General features: G+C 45.9%; 1 protein-coding gene across 2 annotated transcripts in view; it reads left to right on the forward strand.

Moving 5' to 3' along the window:
* The window catches only part of FCHSD2 (FCH and double SH3 domains 2), a 138,507-nt gene that overhangs the window by 55,661 nt on the left and 68,495 nt on the right, over window positions 1-14,351 (forward strand). For both annotated transcript variants that reach the window (XM_084296568.1, XM_084296569.1), the window contains exon 4: window positions 14,234-14,310. In XM_084296568.1, coding sequence (XP_084152694.1) covers window positions 14,234-14,310 — 77 coding nt within the window. The remainder of the gene's footprint in view (window positions 1-14,233; window positions 14,311-14,351) is intronic.

A 14,351-nucleotide genomic window follows, 5' to 3' on the forward strand; every position in this document is an offset into this window, starting at 1 on the left:
TGAGCGCCAATTTTCCCTTTTTTTCGAGCCATTTTTTCTGTGTGGAGATGAGCTCGATGTTTTTTTTTCTCAATTGTTCCTGTCTACTTCTTTTGTAAATGAGCAGGAAGGAGGGGGTTTTGTGTGAATGAAGTCAAGCTGAGTTGAACTCGCCTTCTCTTGGCAGCTCTTCCAAGATTTGGCTTGCGTTATAACTTCAGAGAAAAAAACAATTTCTAGTAGACGGATATTGCGCTTAATGAGTGCTTTAGCACCTGTATCCTGGGCCGTGGAGGTTTTTTTGTCCTTTTTTGGGTTGTTTTGGGTTTTTGTTTGTATGCTTTTTTTTATTGTGGACTCAATGGTCTCTTCCAGCTCAGGATATTTTATGTTTTTTTGCTAACTGTGACCATGAACAAAAAGCAAGAATGCTCCCAATCTGTTTGCGGGGATAAAACAAGACATTGCAAACTGCAATACAACCTGAGCGTTCAGGTCTTTTACAGATGAACATCTGTAAGTGTCTGCAGTGCAGACGAAGGAAATAATTGCCTACATCTTGCCTACGGGTGGCCAGGCAGGGGCACACAACCCTGCTGCCCGTGCTGCTGCCATGGCAGGGGCAGCCACCAACATGAGAGGAGCAGCAAGCTGGGTTGCCAAGGCTGCTTTTTATATTCAGCCCAAGAGCGGAAAATTCAGTTTTTGTAGGAAGCCTTGGGAAACCTTGGCTCTATTCTGGCATCTTGGGGTATGAACGTTGAGAGTTTCAGTGGTGGCATCTCAGACATGAACTACTGGAGCAGCAAACCATGGGTTAAAGGTTCTTGGTAATGTCATTTCTCGTCTTATCTCAGCTGGAAAGCTTGAAGAAACTTCTGCTGGTGTTAAAAAAAAACACAAATTGCAAAAATTTGAGCTGACCTAGGTAATCCACAGAGCGTTGCTCCGACTGATAACGTAACGAAGTTTGGAGTTAAGGGAAGGAATCAATACTTGTATTTTCTTCTTTTTTCATTCTTAAAGGCCTGTGAACCCAGTTTATCTGCTCATACCAGCCTGCAGATCAGCTGTCACAGCAGACCAGGGACTGGAAATATTTATTTGTCCTTGGCAACATTTCTCCTGAAATTATATTTTTGGAGCTTCTGAGGTTCTCTTGTATTTCCCTGCAGGACACAGCCAGGCTGGTTGTTATCTCCAGTGGGATCTCCCAGCCTTGGGACCAGGCTGGATGGGGTTTGGGGCAGCCTGGGCTGGGGGCAGGCATCTCTCATGGCAGGGGTTGGAATTAGATGGACTTTAAGGTCCTTTCCAACCATTTCCAAAGCATTTTGTGATTCTGTGACCTCCTTACATGAATGGAGATTCTTCAGAAAAGCCACTTGGATGAAAGTCCAGCCAAGGTGAATCCTCTTCATTTGTTGTTAAAAAATTGTGGGTGATCATCTCCGTCATGTTTACCACTTGTAATGATACTTCTAGTACATTCTTACTGAAATGTTGCTCCACAGGTTACATTTCCTGGCTGAAGCAGCCCTTTCAGCCCAGTTAATTCCTTTACTGATCTGTGCACAACCAGGGTTGACGGGTGGTGGCAAACCTTGCCTCCACTGTGGCTGTGGGGTTAGCCAGAGGAAAGTAAGTTGGGAGAGGACTTCGAAATGAGTGCTGTTCAACTGCTGAATCCCAGAAGCATCAGGGTTGGGAAAGTCCTCCAAAATCATCTGGTCCTACCACCAATGTCACCACCAAGCCCTGTCCCCAAGCACCACGTCCAACCTCTCCGTGAACACCCCCAGGGACGGGGACTCCCCCACCTCCCTGGGCAACCCGTCCCAAGGCCTGACCGCTCTTGCTGAGCAGAAATGTCTCCTCATTGCCACCCTGAGCCTCCCCTGGCACAACTCGAGGCCGTTCCCTCTGCTCCTGGCCCTGCTTCCCTGTGAGCAGAGGCTCCAGGGCCTCGATGTCCTTCTGGGAGTGAGGGGCCCAAAGCTGAACCCAGCACTCGAGGGGCGGCCTCAGCAGAGCAGAGCCCAGGGGGACGAGCACCTTGGACACCGTTGGCCTTGGTGTCCTAAAAGACAAGGGCTCGTCCGGGATTTGAACCCGGGACCTCTCGCACCCTAAGCGAGAATCATACCCCTAGACCAACGAGCCCCACATTTGGGGTGCTGAGGCAGCTGAGGACCCAGCCCCGGGTGCCCGTGTGGGATGTGCGGTGCGGGGCTGGGACCTCGCTGCCCACAGGGCTGAGGCTCTCCCGGAGGCCGGTGCTGGCTCCGAAAGCTGACACCAGCCCGGCCTTTGGCCCACATCCCCGGGCTGCCTCCTCCATCCCCACCGAAACAGAAATCCCCAGCACAGCAGGAAGGGCTCCTGAGGTGATCAGCTCCCTGCCCAGCTGCACGCTGCCCACCTTGAGGGGTGCCGTTTGGGAAGGAAAACGTTTTTTTTAGGAGTAAGCACTCCAGGAGGTTTCTTGTGCCGGGTTCAGACAGCGAGCACACCGAGTGGCAGCTCTGTGACAGCTCTGCTGGTGAAGGAAAAAAGGTCTGTGGGACAAAACACGGCCTGCCCTGCACGGGTTGGGTGTAGCTGTGCTTGTTGCCTCGAGTTGTGCCAGGAGAGGCTCAGGTTGGCAATGAGGAGACATTTCTGCTCAGCAAGAGCGCTCAGGCCTTGGGACGGGTTGCCCAGGGAGGTGGGGGAGTCCCCGTCCCTGGGGGTGTTCAAGGAGAGGTTGGACGTGGTGCTTGGGGACACGGCTTGGTGGTGACATTGGTGGCAGGGGGTGGTTGGAGCAGGTGATCCTGGAGGGTTTTTCCAACCCTAATGATTCTGTGAACTGAGCAGCTTTTCAGGTACAAAGTACAGCTCACTTAGGTTGCTGGTAATTCCCAAACGACAAGAAGTGCTTTGAAGACTGAGCAAAGTCTTTGGGCTGCCATAAGCTGTCTGCGTGCCCCTACAACCTGATAGCTGTAAGGGTTGTTAATCAACATGTCAGATAATTTCACTTGCTGACTGCCGTGCATTCACTTTCTTTACTTTGTAACCGCTGACTTTGGTGTAAATCAGCTGTATTTGCTTATATAAATATTTAATTTAACAGGTATTATCACTGCCCCTGTCTCCGGGTCTGAGTCTCTTAAATATTGTTCTTAATTTTACGCTCTTTCCATATGCATCACATGTCTTTAAATTAACTGAAGATTGATGAGTTTAATTTTGGTTAAGGTCTTACACTGCTTAGTTCATAATTCTCCGTTTTAGTTATAGGGTGAAACAGTAAGTGCGGTTATTAGAATATTTTCATCTTTCTGCGATGCTGCGCTTGTAGGCTTTTAAAGTTTTAATTTGAATTTTCCACTTATTTAATTTCGTCCTGAAACTCTGTGTTTTGTCACAATGAGATTCAGCCACACGTGTTCTGTAACCTTGTGATCAAGTGGAAGTAAAATGGAATTTTCCCTAGCTGAACTTCCCCAACAAACACGCTACGTTTGCTATCATATGTATTTTCCAACAATTTTCTTAAAATTCCCTGTGTTGCAATCTGCACGTTCTGCTAATGAGTCCGTTTTCATTGTTGCTTAATTTGTCTCTGTGGATGACTTTACCAGTGTGTCGTTTTGTCATCCTCTTTTCATGAAGTTTCCAGCCTTTATTTTACAATCTTTTAACATCTTTCTGCACTTTAGTGTAATAATGGAAGAAAATATGTATATTAGGGAAAATGAGGTTTACTGTGGCTTGTCGTATTTTTCATGTCCCCTCCGGTGTTTCAGTTTTTATTCTTGTGCAGTTCTCTTTTTGCTTATTTTTTCTTTGCATCCACATGAGCCAGGCTTCCTCTCACCTCCCAGAAAATATCCTAGGGTCGACAATACCACAGATTTGCTTCCAAAAAACCACACTTGAACCTGCTTGTGCTGTGAGAATGGGTTTGTCCTCTTTTCCTGCCATCAGGCAGCCAGCACAGTTTGCAAGCAAAAATTTGGATTTTTCAGGTTCCTTCCCAAATGAGGCACGGGTAAGGCTTGCTGGCAGCATCGCTTGACCAGTCTCTTCTAAAAAGGGTTTGGTTAGATTATAAATATGTTATTTTTTTTTTGGTGAATAAAGCATTTTCTTTTTTAGATGGAATAAAAAGCCACGTGGATCAGGACGGACTGAAATTACTGTGGGTGGGAGAGCTGTGTGGATGGGTTATCACATCTGGGGTGTACAAAGCTGCTTTAACCTTTTTGCTACTTTCTTTAACAAATGATGTGAACCTGACAGCGATTCTGGTGGCGGTGTTGAAGGCGTTGGTGCGGGGCAGCTGCCCGCTGGTGCAGACCGATGCCTTTGGAGGCGTTTTGCTGGCAGGATGATGAGGCTTTTCTCTCCTCCATCAGGCAGGTGAGGTGGTTATAGCATCATTCCTTACACCCCACTTCAGTCTGTGCCTACGGGATCCTGTCCAGCCTCCTGTTTTGTGGGGGGGACGTGGCCGGATTCCTCTCCCAGACAGAAACGTTGCGGGAGGCGAAGCTGGGTGCCACGCTTCGTCAGCCGCCCGAGAGGTGAATTACAGGAAATTAGGAATTGAAAAATACACCAAATCCTCACACGGGACAAAACTAGGAAGTGCCAGGTTGTGGTCTCACTCTGCAGAACGGATCTCGTGGAGATAAGCACAGGGAAGGTGAGAATATGAGAAGCTGTTGGGTTTTCGGTCTCATCAGTGATGCTTTGCTCTTTCCCACAGCAACTCGGTCGTGATGCTTTTCTCTCCAGCAGCATGAAGCTGCCCCTTGAGTGCAGAGGAGGGAGGCAGACAGCATTTCAGGAGCCTGTAAGGCTTCAGGTTGTATTTCTCAGGTGTTATAACAGAAGGTTGTGCAGGGAAGAGAAATATTTCCACCTGACAGCAGCGCTGCTTCAAACCCTGCATCGTGCGCCTTCAAACTCATGTTAAATAACAGGACCTCTTCGTGCTTTTGGTTTATATCTCTTAAAACAGCAGAAAATGATGGTGAGGAAAGATTTGTCCCATCCCCTTGCCTCCTTCCCAGGCAGTACTTGCTCAGATGAGGTGCTCAAGAGGAGACCGATGGATCCGCTAAGTGTGAAAGTTGCTCTTTTGAGTGAAAAGTATGACTGATTTTTTACACTCACTGTTACACGTGGTGTTTGATTTCACTTTGCACAGCTGAAGATGCTGCGTCCTGCTGTTCCAGAGCTCTGTGGCAGGTTGAGAAGCGTTGTGTTGAAATAACGCTAGCAATCAGACCTGTACATGCAGAAAAAAGAGGTGGTTAGCAGTGACTTCAAACTCTTGGTCAAAAACTCCTCCTCACTCAAGCGCTGGGCTTGGCTGCCCAGGCCAGTGGAGGAGTCCCCATCCCTGCAGGCATTTAAGAGATGCGTGGTCTGGTGACGGCACTCGGTAGGTCAGGTGGATGGCTGGATTGATGGTTGATGATCTTGAAGGTCTTTTCCAACCTAATTGATTCTGCATTTCTCCATGCTGAATTTTCATGGACTGCTAAATGGATTTTGGAGGCTGTCTTTTGCATCGGGATGTGGATGGGGCTTTGGGCAACCTCAATTTTTAGATTCCCTAAAATTACAAAACGAACACTGCTAAAAGCTTTATTATCCATTGTGGTGCTAGGGTAAAAGCATCTGCCTTACACAAAACTTTGCAAAGCAATGGCACGCCGTTCAGAAACACTACACAGGACTTTGCTCAGTCTGTTAGGAGTGGGGATTTGCTCCAGAAACACAGGCTTTTGACCAGGATGCAAACCAATTTCTTCTGCAGAGCTGTTAATCTGCCATCAGCCACACATGCAGGTGCTATGCTGGGGCCTTCACAACTTCTTAGAGATAATCTGAGGTTCTTCTGATAATTTCACAGGGACTGTAAGGAAGGCAGCTATGAAAAAGGACTCAACATTTAGGTTTTTGAAGAACTTCCCAATCTAGACAAAGTTAGTACAAGTATAGGGAAGAGTAACTGCCTGTAGTCTAAACACAAGCTCCTTTAAGACAATCCTTGTATTTGGAAGACTAAAAAAAAAAACAATTTAGCGGTTTCACTCATTTCAAATTTGAGGACCAGGGGGTAATTTTGTTCAGCCCGTTGGGTTTGTGGTCTTGGCGAGGGGAGGACGGCAGCTTGCTCGGCGTGTTGTAGCTCCTGGTGGCTCTTGGTCTATCAGCCCTACCTCTGCATGGCAGTGCATGCAGGAGGAAAACCACATCGAAATCTCACTGGACCATGCAGTAAGTTTTGCATCAACCTAGACGTTTTTAGAAAAAGGCCTTAAAAATAGCCAGGAATGTTTCTGAATGGCAACTTACTCCTAGTTTAGCGATTTGAAGCGTGTAATTTAGAAAGCAAAAATAACGTAAAAAGCTGAATACATAGCTTGATCGTTTTAGCTAGTTTTCTTCTAATTTGTAAGCTCAGAGTTACAAGCATCTGCTGTTTAGTTATGGACACGGTGCCTCATCGTAAAGGTAGCATTTGTTCGGGTTTTCTCAAACCCTCTTCTTTCAGGAGACTCGCTCGGAAGGCAGCATAAGCTCATGGGCAGGAAGATCAAGTTAGATTTTCCCAGTCTCTTCTATATGTGTCTGGAAATGTAAATGTTGATATTTTCTGTTGCTGCATGTGCATCTTGTGCAGAGAAAACCCTCCCTTTGGACTGAACAATATTGGAGAAGTGTTGCAAATCCTGCCTTGCGGCGTTGGTACGGCATGAGTTGTATGTCCTTGGAATTTGGGAGCTGAAGACAGAAAGCAAACAGTTGGAAGCCTGCTAGGACACGATTTTATCACTTAATTTTTATTGAAATAGCCTGTTAGGGTGCTCTTGATAATGGATATATGCAGGTAGAGAAACTTCCAACATTTATTTGTTGCCAGGTGAACTAGAGCATCACAGGTAGATTGACTGCTATTAATCCCCGAGTTGTTATATTATTTCACAGAGATCTTGGCCTGATGCAAGGTCAGGAATACAGTAGATTAGAGGCTATTTTGATAAATAAACACGATTTGGCTCTGGGTGCAGTCAGCTTGGCTGCAGAGCATTCAGCATCAGGTCGCTTCCCCCATAAAAGCTGCGAGTTTTGGCTTGGAAAGCTCAGCTTGGTAGCGCTCCCTCTTCCAAAAGGCTGAGGAGTTGGTGCTCAGGGACAGGGTTTGGTGGGTGACAGTGGTGGTAGAGGGATGGTTGGACCAGGGATGGTCTTGGAGCTCTTTTCCAACCCTAATGATTCCATGAATCTATGAGTTTTGAAGTTATGCATCACTGTGGTTGGTTGAAGTTCCTAGAAAAGCTTTGGAGCAACAAATGGAAGTGTTAAGAAAAACAGATTCATGATAGTTGGGCATACGCTTTTTTTTTCTTTTTTTTTTCTTTTTTTTTCTTTTCTCTACGGATTAACATTCATAAATAGGGAAGGTGCTGGATGCCTTGACTTTGGGGAGCTTGCTGATCCTCGTGGTGGTCTAACACTCACGCTAGGGAAATGTGGTCAGGATAAAACCACAAAAGGGTGATAAAAGCCATTCGGCAAATCATGTAGATCTCAAATAGTTGTTTGTGCTGTTTTTTTGTTAAAATGAATGAAGCTTCATAGGGTCTGTCCCTACTCCAGTATTTTTCATCATCATCATTTGTGTATGGAGTGAGATTCATGCTATTAAATTTACTGATGCTGACCCAGGACTGGTGGCAGGTGGGTCTACCAGCAGTGCTGGGAGTTCAAAATCAGCCTCAAAAATCAGAGGAAGGTCTTTCAAGTGTTGGCTCCTACCTTTCGAGGAAGATTTGGCCCAACTCAAGAGAGACCAGAGTAGAGCAATGAAAATCAAGGGCAAGGAAAGTAACCAGGTTACAAATTAAGACTGAAAAATGTACTGGAAGAAATAGGGACATGCTTTGTCTAGAGTATAAGGAAGTCTTGAAACACCACAAAAGGCGTTGTAAAAAGAGATGGAACAGGTAATGTTTTGTTTTACCAACTCTACAATATTCTTGGAATTGGAGTAAATGATAAAAGGCACATTTGAGTCAAAAATAGCTAGGCGTTGGGATGAGACGCCACATTTCACTGCTGTTTGGGGAAGAATTAGAGAGCATGCTTCCAGTGAAGTAACGGTTTTAGCTTTTAGCTTCAACGTAAAAACCAAACAAACCCCATGAAGGACATGAGAGTTGACCTTTATGTGGCGAAACCCCACTGCGAGTGCCATGAGTGATGTTCGTTGTGACTGCCAGAGGATATTTCACTGCCGTAAATTAATTTTTCAGCTTTCTCCTTTTTTTCCCTTGCCACCTTGTCATGTGTCGAATATCAAAAAACGAGGCATGGAGCGGCTTGGAAAGAGATTATGAATGTAAGGGTGAGTTGTGTTGGTGGCAAACTCGGCATTTTCTTGTCCAGGAGTTGTCTAAGGATGGGAAGGAGCACCCCGACAAGCAAACAGGAGGGGGACGTGGTGCTGTTAGATCTGCACCTTTACATCAGCCTCCTTTAATATTCCTAGGGAGCTTCAAATTGCTGCTGCAGGCCTCCTAAACCCACGTTATCGATTCTTTAAAGGCAATTAAAGGATTCAAGGCGATGCAGACAAACAGTCCCGGCATATCTGTGCCCTTAGGAGGTACTAGGATGTGCTGTAGAAGTCCACGTGCTGCCCGTGTTGTGTTTTTTTTCAACATTTATTCTCATTTTGATTTGCTCTGCAGCAGCTCTTCAGTCCCGGTCTCGTTGCCTGAGGTCCCCTCCTGCGTGGAAGCCCCGAACTGACTCTGTCCCAAACAGAGTTTGTTCTCGTTAAGTCATTGCAGGTTTTATTGACTCTTGCCCTAGTAAATAAAATGCCACTTCAAGCAGTTGCTGTGAACACGCAGCGTCTTATTTTGGGACTCAATATTGACACTGACTCATTCGCCTGCGCTGGGGAGCAGCACGCAGGCTGCGTGGCTCTGCCGTGCCCTCTCCCCCACGAGGGTTTGAAGAGATGGTAAACCCTACAAAATGTGTTTCACATTGCTCCTCAGGCTTGTGGGAAAACATCTGGACGATTGCTAAAGCTGTCTGAGGGTTGCTGGCAAGAAGCATCTCTTGCAGTTGTGGTGAGCCAGAATCACTGACTATTGCGATTCATTTGGAGTCTTACTAATTATTTTGGGGTCTTATTAATGGAGGAGAAGAACCTGAGAGCATCAAGGGAGGTGCTGTAGCACCTGATGGACATAGGGTTTTGAATTTTTCTAGTAGAAGTGTTCTTCAAGATTCAGGAATTTCATATGGCTTCGTTGTGTGGGGTTTTTCATCCTTTGTTTTTTTGGAGGATTCACCGAGTATGGCACTTTGTCCTCATTCTCAGCCATTCTTACTCTCATGCCATTTTAAAAATAATCTGATATTAGACAAACTGCAGGTTTTCTGATGTAAAAGAAAGTCCTAAAGTAACTCAATTTGACTTATGAAGAACCAGCAGTAATGAAATAAGACAATTTTCCATCCATATGCAACCACAATAGTGAATATTGTGAATATAGGGAGTGATGAATATTCAATAGTGAATAGTGAAAAATGCATAATGTATATGGATATATAGATATATAAATATAAAATATTCATTGTATATATATTATATATACATATAAATATATAAAATAGATTGCTTCTGCTGTTGTAGAGCCTGGCACTGCTGAATTGCGCCGGCATCTTTCAAACTTCTGTGGATTTGATTGTCTCCTCCAAGGGAAACAAGTCGAGCAAAGCGAGGTTATAAAGCTCTCCCTTGCCCAGTGTTTGCTTGCTGGAAGAGTGCTCAGGACACAAAATAATGGTTCTTGGCAAACAAAATCATGCCAGGAAGGTGCTGCTGCACCTGATGCATAGGTTGGTTGATGGATGCCACTCTAATACAGAGAAATGATCGAAATGAAGCAAGATATTGAAAACTCCTAATGCACGACTGCTGAAGAAGAGCACGAAATTTGTCCTGGTGATATTGTACCCAAACTGAGTTTAGCATCAGATGGTGTCTGCGATGCTTTCTACAATCCCTAATAGGTTTTAGGGGGGGCCTGGCTGTCAGCAGCAGCTCTCAGTTTTTGCTAATAAAGATCCTGAGACTTTGAAAATCATCATTAGTGTGTCTTTTTAAAAGCCTCCTACGTCTCTATCAATTACCTGTTAATTTGGGACATCTTTCACTTCCCTGTCACCAACTACTTACTTTCTATTATCTATCAGTATGATAGCTAATGTTCCCAGAGCGTTCCTTTCTTTTTCTTTTTCTTTTTCTTTTTCTTTTTCTTTTTCTTTTTCTTTTTCTTTTTCTTTTTCTTTTTCTTTTTCTTTTTCTTTTTCTTTTTCTTTTTCTTTTTCTTTTTCTTTTTCTTTTTCTTTTTCTTTTTCTTTTTCTTTTTCTTTTCCTTTTCCTTTTCCTTTTCCTTTTCCTTTTCCTTTTCCTTTTCCTTTTTCTTTTTCTTTTTCTTTTTCTCCCCACTGATGCTCACAGCACAGTGCCTTGGGGGCGAGGAAGGAAAAACCGAGGCGCGGGAAGGGTGCGTGTCGTCTCGTGATGAGTTGAAATTGGCTTCGTGTGACAGCCTGTCTGTTTCCACTCTTTTACATTTGCTCTTCCTAAATCCTGCCTGGCGTGGGAGCAACGCACGAGGTAGGATTCACCAAGCACGGTTCTTCTGCCAGCACGAGCGGAGCTTGAACGGCGCTCGCAGGAGATTCCAGGCATTCACAGTCTTCGTGTTGAGTAAAAATATTGAAAGAAATCAACGGATTGAAAGAAATCAACGGATTGAAAATAAATCAACGTATTGAATTGCTCCTACCATTCAAAAATAAGTAACTGAACATTTATTCAATTATAATTATACATTCCTTAGGATGAAAAGCAAAAATTAAAATGAAAAAAACTCCTTGTTTAGCAGCCAGTGAGCAGACTTTCTGTAGGCTTGGTGAACTGTCACCTTCCATACTTACAATAACCCTTTTTTTTTTGTATTTCTCAAAATTGCTGTTCTTGAAGCCAACCCCCTGCCTTGCACGTCCGAGCCGTGCAACATCAAGGATGCTGCTTGGCTCTCTGTAGCCTGCTGAAACGAGAAGGAGGAGAGGTTTGGAGGGTTTTGGTGGAGATTCGTGTTGTAATTAATCTGTTTTTAATAACTGAAGCTCTAGGGTTACTTTGAAGGAAACGTGAAGTTTTGGGAAACGCGTCCTCAAACAACATTGCGACCAGGCCAGCCTGCGTGGACTCCTCTTGTTGCCTCTTCACATCTCTCCCATTTTGGGTGCACATTTTCATCCCGAGCCCTTCGAACGTGGTCGACGGGCACCTTGGGGGCAGCAGTGGCCCTCGGAGGCCGCGGGCCTGTAGTGGGTTTACGTGGCAAGGTTTTGGTAGCAGGGAGCCATAGGGGTGGTTTCTGTGAGAAAGATCTAGAAGCTGCCCCATGTTTGGGAAGGGCCCCATTGTTTTCCAGATCCGAGCCAATAAGCGATGTTGTTTTGCGCCTCTGTGAGAGCATATTTAAGACAGGGAAAAAAAACGCTGCGCCACACAGCAGCCGGGAGAGTCAAGGGAGTGAGAGAACAGCCTTGCACATGTCAAGGTCAGTGTAGAGGGAGGGGGAGAGGTGCTCCAGGCGCCGGAGCAGAAGTCCCCTGCGGCCTGTGGTGAGGACCATGGTGAAGCAGGATGTCCCCCTGCAGCCCATGGAGTACCACGGTGGAGCAGGGTTCCACGCTGCAGCCCGTGGAGGAGACCACGGTGGAGCAGGTGGCCCTGCACCGACGGAGGCTGCCGCCTGTGGAAGACCCCTGCCGGAGCAGATTCCGGGCCGGACCTGTAGCCCGTGGAGAGGAGCCCACGCAGGAGCAGGTGACCCGGCAGGAGCTGCTGCCCGTGGGGGAGCCAGGTTGGAGCAGTTTTCTCCTGAGGGATGGACCCCGTGGTACGGACCCATATCTGGAGCAGTTCTGAAAGAGCTGCTGCCTGTGGGAAGCCCACGCCGGATCAGTTCATCAAGGACTGCATCCCGTGGGTGGGACCCCACAGCACAGGGGACGAGAGTGACCGAGAAGGAGCGGCAGAGAAGAAGTGCTGTAGACTGACCATAACCCCCATTCCCCGTTCCCCTGCGCCGCTCGGGGGGAGGAGGTGGAAGAGGGTGGATGGGGGGGAAGGTGCTTTTGGTTTGCTTTTTCCTTTGTTTTCTCACTTCTCTCGCTTGTTAGTAATAGGCAATAAATCTTACTATCTCTTTATGCCGAGTCTGTTTTGCCCGTTACAATAATTACTGCGTGATTTTCTCATCCTTATCTCAATCCTTGAGCCCTTTTCACATATTTTCTCCCCATTCCTCTTTGAGGAGGGGGAGTGAGAGAGCGGCTGTGGTGGAGCTCGGCTGCCCACTCGAGCGGAACCACGACAGGGCCGAGTCGGGCCAGGCCAGGGGCTAAGCAATCGTTTCGCGTCCCGGCTCGAGCCGAACAAGGCCACACTTTGTTTCAGTGGAGCACAACGAGGAGCCTCGCTGGGGGAGGAACAAGAAGGATCTTGTCCCGACAAAGCGGCGATTGGAATTGATCTTAGGAAAGGGAATCTGCTGTTCTCAACTCACTCAAAGTCATGCACTTGCCTGCAGGAGTTTGCACGGAAGGCAAACATTTTGGTTTATCGGTTCTCGGGAGAGTTCAGTGGATGATCAGGCGTCTCAAAACGCAGCTGGAGCCCTGTGTTTGGGGTTTTGTTGACTTCTGTGGTGCATTTGTTCACTTTGGACACAAACGGTCGAGCCTGTATAATCACGCTGGTTTTGTGCCTGATTTGCTGGCATCGCGAGTAACGAGGTTTAGGTGGGCAGTAATGGCTTTAAATACCCCTACCACGACTTTTTACACCTTTACCTATGGCAGAGCTTATCCTCAGCCACCAGCAAACACGTTTCTTGGTTCATTTTCTGGTTTTGAACGTTTGTTCAGCACCTCAGGGCACATCTCACAGAAGGATCTGGTGCACAAGGGGCAGAAACGTGAAAGCAGCTGCAGGTAGAGGCCCCTCACAGGGCTCCAAATCTCATCGCAAACTGACTTAAATTAAATACCCCTTTTCTTTTTCCTTTTAACAGCTACCTAATGCGATCCACTACTCTTAAAATGAGAAGAAATTGCAATGGGAATGCAAAAAATAAGAGTTACAGGCATAACTTTGCTTGTGAAAAGTATTGAGGACTGTGTTGTTTGAGGGATTGATTATTTTTCTCCGCCAAAAATTTATGGGTTGTGCTAGTGGATGGCTTGGGGTATGGAAGGAACCAGCAGCGTTTGCAAACCCATGGAAACTGGATCAGGGAAGTGTGGAACCAGTGGGCACGAAATCACCGCTAGCAGTGGTGATGGACCTAATTAAAAAATGAGGATTTTTCTGCAATGTCTTAATTTAATTGTTTCTGGGGGTTCATCTGGCTACTGTCCCGTTTCTCATCTGTGGATTTTGGTGCTGGCTCGTGCTTTGTTTCCCCCCATCCCCACCACGCCGATGCTGCTGCACCAGCCCCCCTGGCACCGTTACAGCTCCATTTTGCTGCTGCCTTGACGTTGCTGGTTTTATGAGACTGTGCTAAGTGAAATGCAGAGACTAAACAGTGTAATTAACATTAATAATTAAAAACAAAATGCTTTTTTTAATCTGTAGTCTGCTCTCACTCTCTGAGCCTGATCCTGAGAGCACCAAATGTCCGTCGGTTCCCCAGGGATGGAGCCGTGTCAGTCTGGGGCACAAATGACCTGACATTTTCTTGCTCCCGAGAATCCTTTTTCCTTTGCAGTTCAGTAAGGGTTTTGTTTGTGCTGTCTGTGACACATCAAGACATTTTGCTGTCAATATTCCTGGCTCTGATTTGGCCACACTCTGGTTTTGCTGGGGTCGTTCACATGCAGGAACATTTTCAGAGCTGAGGTGTGCATTTAGATCTTGGGGTCCCTATGAATTAAGACATCAACATGAAATTCATCAATACATCTCACCAGAAACTTAAAAAATATAAAAAGAGGTAGAAACAGCAGTCACGTATTATCATAGTTTGCTAAGACTAAAAATGAATTGCTTCCTTATATACCAGATTATCATTTGTCGGATATAAGAGCAAAAACGTTTTTTTAGGTACCTCGTTTTAACTTTTTTTTCTCTTTCTTTCAACAGAGCATTCAGAAGCTGGCTAGCCAATACTTAAAGAAGGACTGGCTGGGAATAAAAGCTGATGAGCGAGCTGATTATAGGTAATTTAACAGTTGGATATCTTGAAATAGCCGTCTTTATA

Source organism: Netta rufina (genome assembly GCF_964035555.1).
Source record: "Netta rufina genome assembly, chromosome: 1".
Taxonomy (NCBI): Eukaryota; Metazoa; Chordata; class Aves; order Anseriformes; family Anatidae; genus Netta; species Netta rufina.